Here is a 19,615-nt window from a genome sequence, read left to right on the forward strand (position 1 = left end):
ACACCCGAAATAGTTTCATAATAATAAAAAAAATAAGGAATTTATAGCTTGGGAATTTATTGAATTTACACAAAAGAAAAATACAACTCAATTTCTCTCTTTAATATCTCCTCATTCAAGTACAAATGAAAAATGCAAAACAAGTTGTAATACTCATACAACAATATAGTTTAGTTACCCAGAGAGAGTTTCTGATCGTTTCAGCAAAATCGTCAAACAAATTAATGGAAAATGCAAATGAACAGGTAGATTTAATTTCTTCTCTTCCAGAAACCCTGAAATTCTCTCTGTCACTTAATCTTTTGTTTTTGAAACTCTTTTTACAATGAAGGTGAATCCTGCTCGATTATTTTCGCTCACTCGGATTTTTCAGTTTTCTTTAATAATCTATTTATTCTCCTTTTAAACTGTTTCGTAGTTCATTTTTATGGCCCTCGCCAGGTAGATGGAGAACCAGATGCCCACACCCTGAAAAAAGAGTGTAAAAAAAAACATTAAACATTCATATCTGAACTTAAAATTTTTTATGCACACAGGGCCCAATTGAATAAAAATCGTTCAAATCTTCTTGAGTATCACGAAATTTTTCCTGAATTTGCACTTTAAAAAAATCCATAGAAATTCCGATTCATTCAGTAACTTAAATTTAAAAAACAAATACCCAATGAAGATTTATTATAAATAAAAATTATGTTATAAATGTAAAAAGAACGCAAAGTTCTGTAACAATGATTGCGTGAAATCAATTGCGTGAAATTGTCGGTCAGAACTGAAATAAAAGTGGCCAACGAATTTTGAATAATATTTTATGAATAATATAAAATGTGCGGATGCAGAGTTTTTTGAATGGATATTTTCTGCTTGTTCACCTGAATAAATGCGATTCCTAAGCCTGCACCACCCAATTGTACTGCGTGCCCTTTGATAAATGACCCGAAGGAATGGAGACAGCCAATTTTATACAGTGTTTTACTGTCGACTGTGCAGCTTATATTTCCTACCGCTCCGGAAACTTCTTTGCAACAGCTCATGGGCAGCCCTTCGAGTTTCGTCTGATTGGCCCAGTCTGTGGGTCCATTGGTCCCACAACATGAAAACTTGAGAACAGAAATAAATCAATCAAAAAAAGCCACTAAATAATACATTTTTAACACCAGAAAAATACGACTGATGAAAAGGATCAGGAATTCAGTAATTCTACAAGGGAAATATCAATTATTAATGAATAGTATTAAAAATTCAATCCAAATATTAATTCAATGAATGAATATTGATTCAGTCGAATGGTAATACGAAATGGTCAACGGTTTTTCCAAAAATTTCGATAAGTCCCTTCATTTTTATATTTACGATAATATCAGAGAAGAGTAAACTGTCTTATCTACTGTTATCACTTCGCTTTCCGCGAAAATGATTGAATAAAAATTCGAATCTTCAATTTACTCACATCTTTCTGAAGATTGTCCCAAACAAGTGTAATTTCAGTTGTTGTGTTGTCATAAGCGTAATTTCTCATTGTCCCCAACATCTTGTTCTTGATCATGTCAGCAGCTTCATTTCTGAGAACGTATCCAGAAATTCCAGCTGAGAGTTCGAGGATAAAGACGAGAACCATCAACGAGGCAAACTAAAATGCAATGAATACCAAAGATTCTTCGATTTTCTACAAATATTACAGGTGAGAGTATCTTTATTTAAACAATAACATTTTTTTAAGTTAAATATGCAACTATTTTTAGTGGCTCATTGTATTATCCCAGAATCCCCTCATTAATTATAATTAATAATCAAAATTGATTTTACCGTTATAACCATGCAGTAATTTTCTCTGACAGCACCACAGCAGCCGAAAAAGGCGATGAAGAAAATAATGGAACCAACAGCGATTAACAACGAGGGCACTGACAAGAACTTGTTGTCCAGGAAGTGCTGGTAATTGCTGTAAACTGCGTGAATTGTTGCTCCAATCGACAGCAGAATAATTCCAGTGATCTATAATTAATTATTTCAAAAACCATGATCGATATTCCCTCCATCCTAATGCTCCAGACATTATTTCCATTAAATTATCATTTAAATTGGACTACAAAAATTTATATCCACTAATTTTTTAATTTCTTATCTGCAATTGACTTTGTTTATTTGAAAAAGGAATAATTGCAGGAGATTTAGAGGCATTTGACTACAAAATTTTGTTGATTTAATAATTATTTATTTTTCTTCATTGATATGGATTTTGATATTTAAAAAAAAAACAGGAGGAATTTAAACAAAAAAACGAATAATTTATCAAACTCCACTCGTCAAATTCCTCCAATCCCCACGTAATTGACAGCAATATTTTTTTATTATCGGATCGAAACTTCTGCTGCAATTGTTATGATAGACACAAGCACCTGCGTCTTTTCGATTCGTATTATGTCATCAATCAGCACTTGAAGGGTCTCATGATGGCCTTGAGAAGTATTTAAATTACATATTTCTTGGAACACGTCGTCATTGATTTAAAAAGCCGCAAAAACTCTTCTAAATTGGACGAGAGATCACGAAAGAGCTATTATTTATGCTAAATTGAATAGTTATTAATTAATGCTGTTATTATATTTGCAGTAAATTATTGATTTTAAGGGGAAATGGTGGATTAAGTCTTAGTGGTTAAAAAAATCTATCACTCGACATACGCTGCGGTGTCCGAGCGGTTAAGGAGATGGACTTGAAATCCATTGGGTTCTACCCGCACAGGTTCGAATCCTGTCCGCAGCGATTTTTTTTTTCACTGTTTTCATGTTAATAGGTATCTATTTATCCGTTTACACTAGTTTCGTAGTTTTAAGACGAATACAAAGTATTTATCTCAATTCATAAATATGTCAAATTTTGAATCTTGTATTTAGCATTTGTATTTTGTATTTTAATGGTGTCATATTTTGTATTTATCTCATGTACAACCTCTCAGATTCAATTTTTATTTTCTTTCCACACAGTAATGAATTACTCATAAAAAAAATATAATTAAACGAAGAATTGAACTGTCTCTTAGACAAAGTGCCGGTTAATCTCGACGAAAATATTATCATCAGAAAATAAGTTATACGTGGGCACAATCGCCTTTAATTCTCGATTTCCAAGATAATTCCCTCGATGAAATTATTTGGTTAGTCTGGCATCTTAGATTAGCCTTTTCTTGGAATTTAATTCTCGGCAAGTGATTTGAGACAATGAGAATGGAAAATACACGTGGAGATGCCGTCGGAAGAGATTCAAATTTATCAATTCTATTTAGCAGAATTTCAATTGACGATTTTTTAGTTTAAAAATCCATTATGTTCATGGGAATTCTACAATTTCCTGAGATTGCGCAATAATTCTTCCCGTTCTTTCACGTAATTCAAATAAATGGAAGAAATCGGTTCTCTTCGCGCTTCATATTTTCTGGGTTATCTGCGCAGTAAAAAAGACAATCAAATGATGAATAATAATAATGAGAGGTTGTAATGAGAATTGATAATTGAAGTGTTATTACCCACCACAAATAGGAGATTGAAGATGAACATAAGGTACTTAATGCACCTCGAACCCATGGGAAGACTCAGATCTGCGACCATTTTTATTTTTATTTTTAATTCCAATGAACAATCACCGGAAATTAGACACTTGTATCACTTCTTGCAGAAATACTTTGAATTATATTATAAATTTGTTACTAGCACCAGGTGTCAACACGTCAAAAGGCTTGAGTCTTGTGATGTCGTCACGTAGTTTTGTCGTTCTTTTTTTTTTATTGTAATCTTATCAGGAACGAATTCTCGAATCACCAACTGTAACTACGTCCTCTGGAGTTTTGTTGAAAAATACATTTGGAGGAGATAGAGAGAGAAAGAGAGAGAGATTTTACCCATGTGGACTGCTCCTCGAGATTGCGCATGTCCGAACAATCCGACAGGTGCGGATAATTAAATTCTTGCGCCATGATCTAATTGTTTTATTATTAATTATCTGAGAAATTGAATTTCGACTTTTTCATTGGTTTCAATTTTCAATTTGGTTTTAAAAAATTTTTCGATAATTTAATATCATTTTTTGTTAGTTCACACGCAGAGAAGTTATTGTTTTTCTTTTTAGTTGTAAATTATAGAATTGATAATGGACATTATGACCAAATCATAAATTACGAGATTAAAAACGCAAATTGTAATTGAGTTTTTTTCATTAGTGTGAGTTATTAATGAAATAATTGATTTGTTTTTAAATTCAAGGATTTTAAGCGCTCTATAGAAATTTCATATTTTTATTAAAAATTTGTAAAAAATGAGTGTGAAAAGTGAAAAAATATTGAAATATTCCGTTTGTTGACTGAAAAATAAAAGTGATTCATGACAATGATTTGAATTCCTTTCACAATTAATATAAAAAATGAATTATTCATCGACAACAGAAATTCCGCGATGGATTGAAACCATCTGCTGTTAAAATAAAAATGGAATTGTATAAGAGATTTTTTTTTCGGTGTAATTGACATTGTGAGAATTACCAAAATTACTCATCCATTGTGGGGTTCAAAATGAAACAGAGCCGTAGCTGTAGATTTGAGGAGAGAACCGTCAGGTGTAAATGGAGAATGGACAACTCAGAACTTGTTCATTATCGAAAGCAATTGAAAGTCATACAAGTGTGACGTGGCCTGAGTAGAAGTCAGAATCCACCAATCTTTTAAGAGGTGTTGTTGAAATTCCGAGGAATGCCCACTTTCACTGCCTCCTGGACATTCACCTTCGATCAAACAATTAATCTGCCTTCTCATTCTTTAGCACCTGATCATCTGAAAATTAATAACAATATATTGTCGGAAATGTTTATGTCAGTTTACTCTTGATGTCTTGAAGACCGTCATACCGATGTTTTTTCACTATTTCACTTACGTAAGGTTCAGTTACGTCCATGAGCCAAATGAGTACTTCCTGAATAATTCAGCGAGATTTGAATTAGAAGTTGGGGGTTTTTATGAAAAATTGGAGTTTATTCAGGTTGAAGTGAGACACATTCGCTCGTGCTAGTTTTCCTAGTAATCGATCCGATCAACTTATATCCCTGGCAACGATCTCAAAATAACAGTCGACGGTTTCTTTACAATTATTGTAGAATTCCAACAGAACTAATTGCTAATCGCTTTCAAAACATCCCCGGATTATTGGAAAACATCTCCCATTGCTGCAATATTAATTTTAGGAGGAAAGAAAAATTCCTGGGGGTTGAGGCGATCGATGTCGAAGACTTACCGCAGAAAATCGATGATTTAACGGTTATTTATTCCTCTTCTGCTAATTGAGCGAGAGGTCATTGTATCCGCTTCCGCCCACGTACAACTTTTATATGATTGAATTAAGTACTCCCTCAATGTCCACACAGTCTGACAGCTCATTTCTAGGTTCCGACGTCACATGAATATTCAGACGATGAAAAATCCTTAGTGGAATTCATTTCAGGATTCATCTGATTTCAAGGTCAACTCTCCAAAAATCTGCATGTTTTTTCATCATCACATTTCCCAAATCCTTAAAATGAATAAAATGTGATAAATATGAGAATAATCTCAAAATCCTCATAAACTTCTAAAAACAAAGAAATAAAATTTTTACAAATGTGAGAGGAAAAAAAATCCTCAAAATCATCGTTCAACCTGCAGCACTAGCTGCTCTCCTGATCCTGAAAACAAATAAACGGTGAAAAAAATGGAAAAAAAATAAATGAAAAAAAATACTACCTGCCCCCCATCTGGGATGCGCGCGCATCCCCGTAACAATCCCGTACCCACCACAACAAAAATTGCATCCACTCCAGAGCGGGACATCTAGTTGTTCGGACGTACCTTGAGATCTTTGAAATTTTGAAAACACCAGTATACCACCACTAGCGAGTGATAAAATCCAAAAAGAGCGAGTGAAGAACTAGTTTGTGGAGAAGTGATTGACATTTGAGTGAAAATTCGTTGACAAACCGACAGGATACAAAATGGTGTCCGGTGGTATGACCTGTGTCAAGTACCTTTTATTCCTCTTCAATCTCATCTTCGCCGTAAGTTATTGCAATTAATAACAAAATGGTCTTGTCCTATTTCCTTTGTCTAACGCCCGTTGGAATCTATAGTTCGAGGTGTAACTATAGATGATAATCGATAGACCCACACTTCATGGGAAACAAAGGTGGAAACTAGGAATTTCCATCTATTTTTTAGCTTATCGATTTCACTTGGTTTTTATTCTTTTTTATCGGCTTGGGAAATTTCAGCTTCGACACCTAGAAATTATTTTTCCAAATTTTTTACAATATTTCAGGTAAAACTCTAGGTGACGACGCGGGGGAGGACATCTTTTTTTCTTCTTTATGAGATCGAAAAGAAAATTCTAGATTTTAAGAATCAATGAATCTACATTTTTTATTTTTGTGATTGAAATCCAAAAAAATCTGTTTAGAAATTTTTTTTTCGATTTTTTTTCCATTTTTTATTTCGATTTTTTTTTGTTTTTTTTTATTGAGTCTTTTAACCGATAAAAGGAACCCCATTTTCCGGATTTCAAGAGGATTTTGTTATTCTCTGATGTATTAATTTATTTATCTATTGATTTTGTGATAGTTTTAGGAAATATCTCATTTTTCGGACAATATCTTTGAATCTAAATGACATATTGAATTTTTTGTCAGGACCTTTCTTGGAGCTCTGATTCTCCTCTACAAAAGAAGTTCTATGGAAAATTCTTTTCCATCCCTTAGATTCAAAGTTATTCCCGTTGAAACTCGATTTGTCACACTTTACCTCTTGACTAGTGGAGCGTTTCACGAAACAGATGTTTGGAATTTCCTATTATTTCGCTCCCTTTTCCTCCATTAACTCTCCGGGATATTCTGACAAAAATGAACCGGATATTACAAAACCTGAGATTAATCCGGAAAAAAAGGAAGATCCATAATCTAAAATGATTATTATTATTATTTATCAGAAGATCATAATTAAAAAACGGAATTGTTCTCTTTTTCTCTCCGAAACGCATTTATTAATAAACGAATGATTATTGTTTTTGCATAATTGGCAATGAATGATGATTGACTAATTATCGATTCGACGATTGATTTCAGATAACTGGAGTAGTATTTATTACAGTGGGTGGAGTGATCCTCAGTTATTACAGTGGCTATCGTAATTTCCTGGACAATTGGTTCTTTGCAGCACCAGTTCTTATGATCGTCGTTGGCGTTATCGTCTTCCTGATATCGTTCTTCGGTTGCTGTGGAGCTGTCAAGGAAAACCACTGCATGATAATCACCGTAAGCTGCAATATTAGACACAACAAATTGCAATGCACAATTTTTTTTATCGTATCACTACAGAAACAACTCAATTTTTCAATCCATTTGCCATTTTCAGGTTCCATATTCAATTAATAATAATCCTTATGATTTTTTTACTTTAATTAATTTGAATTAATTTACTTCAATGACTAATTATCTAATTGCCTCAATAGTAATTAATTCTGGAACTTCTTCTCTTGTTTGACGATATTTTTAAGAAGTTTAATTGACGATGAAGAGATTCTTCTTTTGTTACTCATTATCGAGAGTATTGCGTAATTGCATAATTGTACAATCGATAGAATATTCGCACTGATTCTACAATCGATCGATGATTACAATATCAGAATTTTTTTTTACTCATTATATGATGCTAATAAATTTTCTTTCTTTCAATGATTGACCAAGATGTGATGAGGAATTAATTAATTAAACTTGAATTAATATTTTCCATTTAATTTTCATCGTCTTTTATCAGTTCTCAGTTCTTCTGCTGCTGATCTTCGCCCTGGAATTGGGTGCAGGCATTTCGGGGTACATGATGCGTAATGAGGTCGGTAAAATGCTACTTAGACGCATGAATAACTCCATCTACACTTACCACACCGACAATGACGTGCATAATATGTGGGACACCCTTCAAGTTGATGTAAGTAATTTCGTCAATTTTTGTAATTACAGAAGAAGATGGGGAAAATAAATTGACAATTCCTTCGTCCCTGAATTTATTACCAGCAAAACAAATTTACCCTCTAACTTAATTAGCTCTGTGGATTAATTCTCATTAGCTGAATGATTAATAAGAGAAATTGATTCCACAGTGCAATTTTCTTCAATTATTTTTCCCCACAAGCCATCAATCTCTCTAATCATTCCCAATATGTAAATAATTAAATCAATTCTAAAAATACTCATTACCCCTTAATAATTTTTCCACTGCAAAACGGTTAATTAATCATTCATTTTGAGTTATTGAATTATTGAGATGAAGAAATCAATATTTTGAGAATGTTTATTAAGAAAAGTGTGACATTTTTGTCATGCGATTGAGTTTTAGGAAAATTCTAGTCCTGAAAAGGGGAGAGGTTCTTTAATTACTTCTTGAAATAATGAAGATTGGAGTGGAAAAAGAAATTGAGCCGAGGACAAAGAGGGCTACGACAATGATGACACGTAGTGTATCATGTACACTCTATGTACCTTTAAGGGGCCACGTACAGACCTGTCAGACCTTGTTCATATTGCAAATCAATATCACTTCCCCTTCTCGTACATTTTTACGTACACTTTGCACAAGTCCGCAACTTCTTTCGCATACATGACAAAAAAGAAATATTTCATAGCTGTAAATTACAAAATTAGACATCTCTCATGACTTTCAAAATCGGTGATTATGGAATTGAAGACGTCAAATTTACGAGTCATAAATCGGAATTGTCGCCGATTCAAAAAGATATTTTTGTCGTCAATTGTAATTTACGTGAAGTAGAAATATTAACGGGAATTTGCCAATGGTTTTTAAGTGGGAGTGGTGATTTTTACGAGAGTGTAGAAATAATTTCAATCGATAATTCATGAAAGTTTAATGGGGCAGAGGACAAGGCTGCATCGAGCCCACACAATCCTGAATTAAATAATTAAGTATTTGAATATTTCAGACGTTTTTTTTCTTTACTACAAGAGTTCTAAAGACTCTGGGGATTTCGAATGGTCTTACACCGCGAAAATTCATGGATTTTCTCCAATCGCCAAAATTTCCCGATTTTCCACTTCTCTTAATATTATCCATACATTAAATAATTAATTATCGTTATTATTATTATTGATTGATCCATCACTGAAATTTTCTTCTGAAAATTGGCATTGAACTGTCCACCAAATTTCGGTCGTTTTTTTTCTGTAAATAATTTTTATTTAAATACAGTTTTTTTTTTATAAAATCATAGAGCCCCCAACGCCTGCATCTGAACATTTCGGAATTTTAGGATCGCAATAACCGAAGAATATGCATAAATCAGGAGTGATTGAAAAGGAAGAATTGAAGATAAAAAGTTGTCTAGACAAGGGGTCGAGACGTAGGGGAAGGGTCGCATGTCAGTAACGATTATTGCATGAACGTGTGCAGTTTCGCCCCTAGAGAATTCTCAGAAAAAGTTTTTCCCCCTGCCCTGACCCTTGTTTCAATTTTTTTTTGTTCACCCCCACAACATCCCTTTTTTTAGAGTCTAACAATATTGTTTTTTTTATTTATCATTTATATACGAAGCACGATGCACGGTGCACGATGCACTATTTATGGTATTGAAGGAGAAGGCAATGACCCGGGCTTTCGTGTTCGCGTATTCAGGTGTCACACCAGTCATAAAATATTGCGCAATAGTGAAAGGTCTTGTTGAGTAATTTTTATTGATAACCCGAGAAGTTGTGGGCTACGTCGAGACCTAGTTTCCAAGGCTCATTGAGCGATCGGATTTCTCTGTTCAATCAATTCTATTTCTCATTTTTACATTTTATTTATATATTATCGAAACAAATTCTCATTAACTTTTCCAATCAGTTTAATTGTTTATCCAAACGTTGATATTTTCTTCTGCTTACGAAATTAATCAGTTAATTAACAACTCATTACCAGGAAATGTGTTATTCAGTCTAGTTAGTCTACTAGTGGCACAAGTTTGTGTTTTGAAAATATCTCGTGAACTAGGGAAAATGGCGAAATTTTTGTTGAATTGTTTTGTGTACATCTCGTTCAGATGCACAAAAAAGTTATTATCACAATTTCTCTATTGTGCTCCTAGTTTATGAGAATTGAGGAAAAATGGGGGAGAAATGGAAATTATTAAAAAATAGTTAATGATTAACATAATTAATCTTCATAATATATTTTTTAATGGAGTTGGGGAGAGGTGAAGACTTAAATGATTTTGTTTTCAGTTCAAATGCTGTGGTATTAATGGAACATCCGATTGGTGGCCGACGCAGTTCAAAGAACCAAAATTACCACCATCTTGTTGCTCCGAGATATCAAACACTGCTGAATGCGATGTTAATGCAATTACTTCGCACAATGAGGGATGTCTGAAGAAAGTTACCGACACTATCGAGAATAAAGCCTATATTTTGGGTGGGGTTGGCATTGGAGTTGCTCTGATTCAGGTAAATCATAACTCATCGAAAATCTCGATTTAAAATTTTGATTACAAATCCTGATTATTAAAAAGAAATGCTTTTTTTTCGTCTGAAAAGTTATATTAGTTAAGTTACATTAAAATTTAATTTCACTTATCTCTCGCAATGAATCATGAATTTATCCCCAGGATGAGGGATTCGATGTCAAAAGGTCGAGTAATATCTCTTTTCGGGGAATTTCAATAGATTTTATGTTCAATTCACGTAATTACTTGTTTGTTGAATATAATACCTCATTGATTGGAAGGGAAACAATAGCAATAACAATAACACCTCAGAATTAATGAATTTTTTTTTTTTCAGCTCATCGGAGTGATTTTCGCTTGCTTCTTGGCTCGATCAATCCGTCGTGAATACGAGACTGTGTAAGCAGAGATAATTGAATAATTACATTGCAAAAATCTAAAGATAAAAGAGCAAAAACAAACAAAAAAAACACTAATCGATAAATCGCCTAATTAATGTGCACAGTTTGTAACAAATTTCTATAATTTCATTATTTTCCATCACACGATGTACACAACTATCGCAATGTTTAACAATTGCATAAGCACAAAAAAAAATCACTATTTTCACTTACACGAATAATACACGAGTAACTTCTCTCATTCTTCAATCATAATAATGTTTCCATTTATCTCATTCATTCTTCGTTTCATCTCATCAAACTTTACTATTGTAAGACTGTTAAGACGACCAATGGATTATGACACAAATAATTGAAAATTAATGTCAATTCCACTGATAAAAAATAATTAATATTATTACCACAGTTATAAATATTTATCAATTGCCATAAATATTATGAATATTTTTTATTTTGCTGTTTTTCGGTTGAATTTCATCGTGAAATTATTTCCATTATTTGTTTATAACAATTTTTGTGAGAATTAAAATGATTTCAATTAATTTCTTTTGTTGTTTCAACTGAATTCAGTTCACATTTCTTTTTCGAAATTTTTGGGGAAAAACTTCTTGAATAGTTGGATTTAAAAATTTAGGAATAAAATTTAAGTTGGAGAGTTTTTTGCATTTTTCATTTATTCAAGAAAAGGGATTATTTTTTTAATAACAACATTTAGGCGGGATTTTTCAAGAGGATTTTCCCCTTTTTCCCTCTCCCTACGATTCTAATTCCTAAGGATTCTATGAAGATACTTTGAACAAAGCTTTTGGCTTACAAATTGCAAAAGCATGTGTGTAATAATCGTCTCACTAATTTTTCATTCTACAATTTTTATTTTCGTCATTGATTCTGGAGTGAATCAATAAAAATACTCTCCGAGATTTTATGAGCAACTCCTTAAATACAGAGAATATACTACACTTGAAAAAAGATTTACGATAATTAATTTATATATCATAATAAAATTTTATTTCTTCACTCCTGAAGTCATTTTCTTAAGCAAAAAAATGCTTCACAACACAAAATTAAAGGACACTGTGATCGAAAGTAATTTATCTGGGTGTAAGTCTATGGAATAACTCAAAGCATGTATAAACAATAGTAAAAAAAATTGTTGGAATAATCTAAGAAAGATTATATAAGAGTAATAAAGCGGCTGCAGTTGTGAGGACACATCCCCTTCCCCCCTCAAATTTTCGTGCATTTTCAAAGACAATTGTCAGCTTTCAGCCACTCAATCACAAATCGCCATTTTGTTACAACAATTGCCCTCCCTCCTGTGTTTATTTCGTTAGATTATTGATATATATATATAATCCATCTACGGAAGTCGATGAACTCCCCGAAAAAAACATAAATCGAGTCCACTAAATTTAGTTTAAGAATAGATGCAATATTTAATGAATAATTATATTAAGCAACAATTATTATTGTTTCTTACTATTGTAAAGTCTACGTAGATGTTGAAAAAGTTGAAACCTAATATTTATAGAATGAGAAACTTATATTTAGATGTGAAAAAATCTCTTATTTCGATTCCATTTGATGTAATTGATTTTTCTTTCTAATTGATGAATTTTTTTTATTTTCGTTATGAAGGGTTCGTTAACTTTGGACAAATTGATTAAGTAATTATTTATTATTTCTCTTGCCTACTGTATCGTTGTTCTTTGGTGCTTGTTGATTATTATTTACATTATTTACATTTTTGTTTATCTGAGGAGATTCAAGTGAGGGCTATTTAATTCTCAAGTAATTGGTCAATTATTCCCGTAATTATTGATTCCGGAGTTAAAAAAAAAGTTGAGATTTCCTCCAAGACTCCCTAGTTCATGAGACAATTGCCTAATTAATTTATTAATTATTCATTAATTTTTCGGCTTGTTACGTTTTAATTCAAATTCAATAACTAAAACAGCAATTAATTTAATCGGTAAAAAAAAAATGACCCGTGAATCTCCTCAATCGCATCCCTTAATTGCACAACGCAAGGCCTCAAATCAATTAATGAGTTTTAAAGAATAATCAGTGGTCTAATTAAAAAAAAAATTAAGCGAAATATCGACCTCATGTACTCAAATGTTTTAATTACAGTGAAACCACCGCACACTGATCAGCCATCAATTAGGAGGCATTGAAAAACAATTAATTTTCTTTAAAACCAAAAGAGAAAAAAAAAGTCCACGATAAATAAAAAAAATCGAAAAACTTGTGGAGACCATTTGTTTTTTTTTTTTAACATTAATTGTCAACTTCATGTGCTTTTGAACGTATGCAGCGAGAACTTAATGCAGAATGCGTTAAACATGATTCATTATAAAATAAAATAAACAATTTATTCAACAATGATAAAACGTAACAAGTTGATTTATCGAAATATCTCGATAACAATTTGATCTTGAGACGAAATGAGATGAATTAATCAATGAAATTGGACGTTTTACAACAAAAATAATGGATAAATAAAAGTAAAATGTTGAAATTGTTCTCGAGGAAGACGTTATGCTTGCTAAATAACTGCCAATTTGTCTATTTGCCAAATAAAACAAATACAGACAAGCACGAGACGTTGATAAATAAACAAAGCCTCAATTTTTTTAATCAATCCTCGAGGATGAGATAATATCGTGTGACGTTTTAGAACCGCTCTGATTAATAAAAGCGGCTTAATGCGATATTTACAATAAATAATCTTGAGTGACTCGAGATAAACGCTTCTGCATATTGATAAGGGGAGATTAATGCAATTGGAAAATTATTATCATTGTCACTGGAATTGTATGCTATTGATGTACAACTATTTCTCTGTGCCTTAAATGGAAATTTATCATTGAATATAAAGAGTTGAAGAGAAAAAATCATCGAATTGAGAGTTTTTGCTAAAGAAATCTTAATTCGATTATTTTTCTATTTGAGAACAGAGATTAAACAATTTTAGGAAGTTATTTCGGGTAATGGACGTTAAATTTTAGTTGACAGATGAAAGTATTATTCATGATTCAGTAGAGAAGGGGCTTTATGGATTGTAAAATTGAAAATAATGTCGTTGTAATTGTTGTGAATAAGCGGAAAAGTTGGAAAAAAAGTGTGGGGCCATTTTTTTGCTGGGGATTTTTCTCATATTTTTTAATCTAAATAAATTATCTTGGTACAAGTGATATCGAAAAATTGAAAACTTATCGCAAAAAAGCAATTATCAACGAGATATTTATTCATTGAATTGACCAATCACTTCTTCACTACTGAATTATTATTATTCTTCTTTAATTATCAACAGCCGTCCATTTTTAATTAGCGACGAGATACGAACAAATAATATTCGATTTGTTAGCTTTATCATTTGGAGTGTGCCTAATGATAGTTACTATATAATTTCAATTCAATTAAGCATTTTAATGATAAGAATTTAGATGTTTAGATTATTAATTAATCCACAACATTAATTGCTTGTTCAAAAATGAGGAAAACAAAGGGGGGAATGAGTGAGGAATTACGAGTAATTAGTAATAGCACATGTCCAAAGTTTCGCTCCTTGTCATTAACGAACGAAAAAAAATTTATTGAAAAATTCATTCCAGTGTTTCTCCAACGCTTTCGTTATTTTCTAATCAATTATATTATCCAAACGATTGATTGACCTGACACTAGACAATCGCATTGGCATTATTATATGAAGATAACAACCAAAGGGGTTTTTTTAAAAAATCAACTACAAGACAAAAATGCAACACGTGAAAGACTGAAAAATCGAAAGAAAATTTATTGTAATCAGTATTAACTAAAGAATTAACTGAGGGAAATGATAAAAATGAGATTTTAATTGGAAAATCGGTAATCGAGAATTTAGATTTTGTCAATTGGCAGACTGATTCATATTTATGCATTTTCATTTATCTGAATTACGAAGAATTATACAAAATACAAATTTTATTACAACAATGTCAAATAACTTTGTATTACCGAGTAATTTCTTTATGATGTTACTTATTTTGTGGCATATATTGATAGGAGCCCAACGACTCGTCTCTAGCACATATTTGTCTAGCTTTTATGGTATATAAATATAATAAGTGAAAATAAACGAGAAAAATATACGATAATGTCAATGGCTTTCATTTATTCTCTTTCCTCTTCTTCAATTTTCTTAATAGAAATTAATTAATTAATAAAAACACATTGATTGTACAAGTTATATTTATTTCATCTTTATACCGATGCCAATACCTAGCGCACTAACATTTAATTATTTATTCATTAATCAAACCAGATGACTTCTCTCAATTTTTTTTCTTGTATCAATTTATTCAATCACTCCATAAACAATCACACAGGCAGATTAAATTGGAACATCAAATTCAGATATGTGGATTCATCCACTTCGCAAAAATTTACAAGACCGACACAAATTTCATTATGTTATTTGTTTATTTATTTCATCAAAGCGATCAATAACATTTACCTCGGCTCTAAGGCTTTCAGGATCTGTACAAGGCGCTCAGAAGCTGACTATTTTTCTTTTCATTATTGTTAATTATTTTATGATTGAAAACTTCAAACTCAAATGTTAATTGACCGAAAAATTCGAGGACAGTAAGGTTTACGAGAAAATATCATAAAAATTTCTGCAAGGAGATTTTCATAGGCTACAACCAATGTCTTCTGACTTATCCCTTTAAATCCATTCTTTATTGATTTGTAGACCACAATTTTTTTAGATTTTAGAGATAAATATTAATGTACTGTCAGTAATTATTCAATCACTCCAGTAATTATTCATTTTAGTACGAAATGTTAGGACATCTTTATCGTGTAATGAAGGTCTCGCGCGATTTTCTCGTAAATCCACTGATCTTCAACATTTGCAAAGTAATCCATAAGAAATATTAACTTTTCGATGAAAAAAAAATTGATCTCTGGATTCATTAAGTTAATTATTTCATTACTTCTATTTATTATTATTTCTCATCACGTAAAGCAAATATCTAAGCATATCAGAGTAAATTATTTACAAAGTGGCCTCGTCCTTCATAAAAACGCAAAAACAATGCGTTCAACTATTAAAAAAAAATCAATTGTTTTATTCTGGAAGTCTGTTTTCACGTAAAGTTATTGAAATAAATGAATATGGAAATTATGCTGCCAAATAATCACAATAGTAACTCAGTTATTTCAATGTTGACCTTAAAAATAGAAACTGCGGATCAAAAAGCATGCAAATGCTGATGATTTATCATAGAGCAAAAATTTTATCTTTTGATAAAATATGAAAAAAAAATTTACAGAAATGAAATCAGTTATTTACAAAATTGTAATGAAAATGTCGGTGAGTCATTTTTGATTGATTTACAATTCTGAATAAATCCCTGGGAAAATAGAAAATAAAATGTCACAGTCTTAACAACTATTTACTTACAATTTAATTTATTAATAAAAAAATCATTAATTTTTCTCTTCATTTGCCTCTCACGCCTACAAAATTACTTCGTTTTTCTCATTTATTAAACACTAAGACCTCGCCCTTAATTTTACAGTTGATAGATGAATGAATTTGAAGAGAAAAATTACAAAATTTTCTGCTGGATGATTTACTGAGAAGTAATTGTGTAAAAAATTCCAGTAATTTCCAAACGATACGATTCACTCTGACCAATGATTTTCCCTAGTTCTTGTCTTGATTTTCAGGGAAAAACGGAATTCATCCAATCCTTCATTCACACAGAAAAATAAGTAAAAAAAAAGATAAAGAGCACATCACAATCTCTCACGTCTCTCTCTTAATTCTGTAATCTCCTATCTTAAATCTTCATTATAAACCATTTCTTCAGCATTATAATTTGTTAAAATTGTTGGTTGAGGTTTTTGTTTAGTGTTGAAGAGGCCCTTCGTTTGGCCACTAGGAACTGCATGTTATGAATAATATTAGGAGTCAACATACTTCATTATTTTTTCACAATTTTTTCCTTTTTACGTCTTTGATGCAGTGAATGATGAATTTATTGGCGTATGGCTGATAGGAGTGGTTTGGGGGGATGAAATGAGTAATGAATGCTCATGTTGCGTATCTCTTGGTCCAGAGCCGAGCAATTCTGTCGTGCTCCTCGCGATTCTGGAGGTACTGCGTTGCTATACTCCCAACTAGTGGATCGGCTGAAATTTTAACAATTATCAGTTATTATTGCGTTAAAATTCTGTTTATTCTCCACGATGTTGACTTAATGTAATACCGCTAATCTGTTAATGATAAAAAAAAAATTGTCGGTACGAATTGGTATACTCAAGGGCGAAAAATAATTTCTGATGATATTACCTGGATTGCAGTCTGTAAGTAGAGAACAAATGGAGAGTAGAACCTTGGAGATGGTCAAAGCTGGCGACCAGTTATCTTTCAGGATATCCAGGCATATGACGCCCTGACTATTTATGTTGCAGTGGTAAATACGTGTGCGGAATGTAACCTGAGACAGAGAGTAAGCAGAACAATTCAATTTCCTGCATATGCGTGGGTTTTACTGCAGGTTTTGCTGCAGGTTTTACTGCAGGTTTTGCTGCACGTTTTACTAGAGAAATTATTGGGGATGATTCCTTACTTTTGGGGGCTTGAAGGGATATTCAGCAGAGAAATGAATGTCCAGAAAGAAGACACCACCTTCGTACACTGATCCTGGTGGCCCCAAGATCGTCGATACCCACTCGTACAAATTATCACCCTTTGGGCCAGCACTGCAGTTTGGGGGTGGATCCAGGGTGATCTCTGCCAATTCCTTTTGTATTCTGGATAAGTATTTCATATATTATTTATTAATTATCGAATCATCTTTAAACTATTAACTTTTGTTGAGAGAATTCAACACAAGATTTCTCTCAATTAAAAAAGATCTCCTGAATTTTCGGGGTTTTCGTTAAACCCATTTTTGAAAATCAAGAAATTTTTGGTCAAAGTCCTCATATCCAGACCAAAATCGATTAAATAAACTTCTCTCCAATCTCTCGTCCTTTTCCGAGATTTTTCTCACTCTAAACCTCAGGAGAACCCTGAGTTCCTCAGGATTTCTTTAACGATTGCAGGAAAAATTTAATTTTTCCATTGAAAACTCCGAAACCCGTGGAACATTGAGGTTATACCCACCTCTTTGCAGAAGTTCCCAAAGCCTTTGACATCTTGGGATTGGGTTTAGCCTCTTTATTATCAGGTTTATTATCAGCAAGAGAAGATCCCCTGCCCCGACCTGTCCCACTAGATCCAGCACCAGAGCTCATTTTCCTGGAGAAAAACTCGTCACAATGAGAAAAAAAAAAGACTGAAAAAAAATCAAAGACCTGACCCTCTGACTCCCTAATTATCTCGAGCAAATGGTGAATTTTGGTTGAGAAAACAAAGTACGTAAGTATCTAAATAAATAATAAATAAAAAAGGGTGTTTCACCTTTTATCTCTTTCTCCACGCCGTGTTGACGATTCCCAGACAAAAAAGCGTCACCGGGAATGACTTTAATCATAAACGAAGAGCCAAAGACTCCGAATGAATGACTGAATTATTGGAACGTGAGAATATCTCTCCGATATTCAATTCTCCTGGATATATCGTGGAATATATATTTATATTTAACGTGAAATGAAGTGTCTCGCCGGATTTTCGACAATGGAGGTCCGAGGAATCACTGACAGTGAACTCAAGAGTAGAACTGAGATGTATATTTTTTATTGACAAAAGTTGAATGATTTTTTTGGTTATTTGGTAGTCATTGGATGTTGTGAGGATGTCTCGAGACTTTTGGGGATGAATTCGGGGGATTTTTTTCGAGGGACTTGTGAGGGATTTTTTTTCGATACTCTCTGATTACTTTGGAGACACCCGGGCGTCCCTGCACACACTTCACTTATTTCCCTATGTACCTCCCTTACTCAATTGTTCTGTCTCTGTTGGGGATTTGCTAGACGCTAGGGGGGGAATGGCCGGCGGTGAATTTCGAATTTTACCGCCAATCAATTTTCACAATTGGATTGCTCGTTTCTAAGAAAAACAGCAAAAATGGAAAGAAAATCAAAGAATTTACGGTTTTTAAATAAATCTTTACTCTATTATTTTATGGATTTGAGAAAGCGGATTGAACTATTTTGGGAAGTTTTTGAGTTAACGGATGTCAATTTTGAGTTCAGGGATGAAAGTATTAGTTATGATTTAGTCAAAAAATCATTGGCGTGTTTTAAGTTTTTTGGGAATTCTTGAGGATAAAATTTTGAATTCCTGGGAAATTTATTCATGCTCCCTCTAGTGGAGGAAATTTTTAATAAATCCATAGCCCCCACTGAAGAGGATTGACTGAAGTAGAGGCTCAGTTCTGGGGGTTTGAGTGACCCCAGGGGCATCGTAGTACTGCACCCCAAGGGAGGAAGGGCGCCACACGCAATGGGGGTGTCTAAAATATGATACGAGCAGGAATTATCAAGCCAAAAACAGGGGACAAGTTCTCTCAGGCGGCACGAGATAGCGAGGCGGTCACTATCACCTTCCCCTCATCTCCATGTCATCCCCACTCTGCAGCTGTTCGGCACTGGTGGGACTATTTAAAAAATGATAATTGAAAATAGCAGGAAAAAATGTAAAATATGGCCTTGGTTTATGGGATGTGTGGTATCTACATGACCTCAAAGTTTCAAAAATAGAATAAACTATAG

At 32.7% G+C, this 19,615-nt stretch overlaps 3 protein-coding genes, 1 long non-coding RNA gene and 1 other non-coding gene across 6 annotated transcripts; 2 read left to right on the forward strand and 3 right to left on the reverse strand.

Moving 5' to 3' along the window:
• Positions 1–81: 81 nt before the first annotated feature.
• LOC105268438 (CD63 antigen) lies at positions 82–3,879 on the reverse strand. The gene is made up of 5 exons (XM_011308005.1): positions 3,528–3,879; positions 1,804–1,992; positions 1,448–1,627; positions 870–1,097; positions 82–468 (listed from the first exon to the last, which is right to left on the reverse strand). Exons 1-5 carry the CDS (start codon positions 3,603–3,605, stop codon positions 403–405), a joined length of 741 nt encoding a protein of 246 aa, XP_011306307.1. The 5' UTR covers positions 3,606–3,879; the 3' UTR covers positions 82–402.
• Positions 2,682–2,763, forward strand: TRNAS-UGA (transfer RNA serine (anticodon UGA)). The gene has a single exon. It is a non-coding gene; the product is annotated as a tRNA-Ser (tRNA).
• A 442-nt stretch (positions 3,880–4,321) lies between the features above and the next one.
• On the reverse strand, positions 4,322–5,740 carry LOC105268441 (uncharacterized). Its single transcript, XR_892335.1, has 3 exons — positions 5,637–5,740; positions 4,920–5,552; positions 4,322–4,819 (listed from the first exon to the last, which is right to left on the reverse strand). It is a non-coding gene; the product is annotated as an uncharacterized lncRNA (long non-coding RNA).
• Positions 5,741–5,831: 91 nt separating this feature from the next.
• On the forward strand, positions 5,832–15,039 carry LOC105268440 (CD63 antigen). Of its 2 annotated transcripts, XM_011308008.1 has the most exons (7): positions 5,833–6,072; positions 7,132–7,320; positions 7,823–7,993; positions 10,279–10,500; positions 10,837–10,898; positions 12,539–12,567; positions 13,034–15,039. In XM_011308008.1, the coding sequence occupies exons 1-6, from the start codon at positions 6,010–6,012 to the stop codon at positions 12,546–12,548; spliced, it is 717 nt and encodes a 238-aa protein (XP_011306310.1). In that variant the 5' UTR covers positions 5,833–6,009; the 3' UTR covers positions 12,549–12,567; positions 13,034–15,039. The 2 variants fall into 2 exon arrangements, with proteins under 2 accessions (XP_011306309.1, XP_011306310.1); XM_011308007.1 differs by lacking the exon at positions 12,539–12,567 and having other exon boundaries at positions 5,832–6,072; positions 13,034–15,033.
• A 76-nt stretch (positions 15,040–15,115) lies between these two features.
• Positions 15,116–19,180, reverse strand: Ubc2 (ubiquitin conjugating enzyme 2). The gene is made up of 5 exons (XM_011308010.1): positions 18,363–19,180; positions 18,066–18,200; positions 17,527–17,710; positions 17,247–17,394; positions 15,116–17,086 (listed from the first exon to the last, which is right to left on the reverse strand). The coding sequence occupies exons 2-5, from the start codon at positions 18,194–18,196 to the stop codon at positions 16,989–16,991; spliced, it is 561 nt and encodes a 186-aa protein (XP_011306312.1). The 5' UTR covers positions 18,197–18,200; positions 18,363–19,180; the 3' UTR covers positions 15,116–16,988.
• Between the last annotated feature and the right edge of the window lie 435 nt (positions 19,181–19,615).

This window comes from Fopius arisanus, unplaced genomic scaffold (assembly GCF_000806365.1).
Source record: "Fopius arisanus strain USDA-PBARC FA_bdor unplaced genomic scaffold, ASM80636v1 scaffold00057, whole genome shotgun sequence".
NCBI lineage: Eukaryota > Metazoa > Arthropoda > Insecta > Hymenoptera > Braconidae > Fopius > Fopius arisanus.

Coding starts and splice junctions, on each gene's coding strand:
- Ubc2 (XM_011308010.1), bottom strand. CDS start 18,196: ATGAGCTCTGGTGCTGGATCTAGTGGGACAGGTCGGGGCAGGGGATCT. Junction 17,395..17,526: donor ATCCCTTCAAGCCCCCAAAA/GTAAGGAATCAT, acceptor TCTCTGTCTCAG/GTTACATTCCGCACACGTAT. Junction 17,087..17,246: donor ACTTACAGACTGCAATCCAG/GTAATATCATCA, acceptor TTAAAATTTCAG/CCGATCCACTAGTTGGGAGT.
- LOC105268438 (XM_011308005.1), bottom strand. CDS start 3,605: ATGGTCGCAGATCTGAGTCTTCCCATGGGTTCGAGGTGCATTAAGTAC. Junction 1,993..3,527: donor TCTTCAATCTCCTATTTGTG/GTGGGTAATAAC, acceptor AATTAATTATAG/ATCACTGGAATTATTCTGCT. Junction 1,098..1,447: donor GGGACAATCTTCAGAAAGAT/GTGAGTAAATTG, acceptor TCTGTTCTCAAG/TTTTCATGTTGTGGGACCAA.
- LOC105268440 (XM_011308007.1), top strand. CDS start 6,010: ATGGTGTCCGGTGGTATGACCTGTGTCAAGTACCTTTTATTCCTCTTC. Junction 7,321..7,822: donor ACCACTGCATGATAATCACC/GTAAGCTGCAAT, acceptor GTCTTTTATCAG/TTCTCAGTTCTTCTGCTGCT. Junction 7,994..10,278: donor GGGACACCCTTCAAGTTGAT/GTAAGTAATTTC, acceptor TTTTGTTTTCAG/TTCAAATGCTGTGGTATTAA.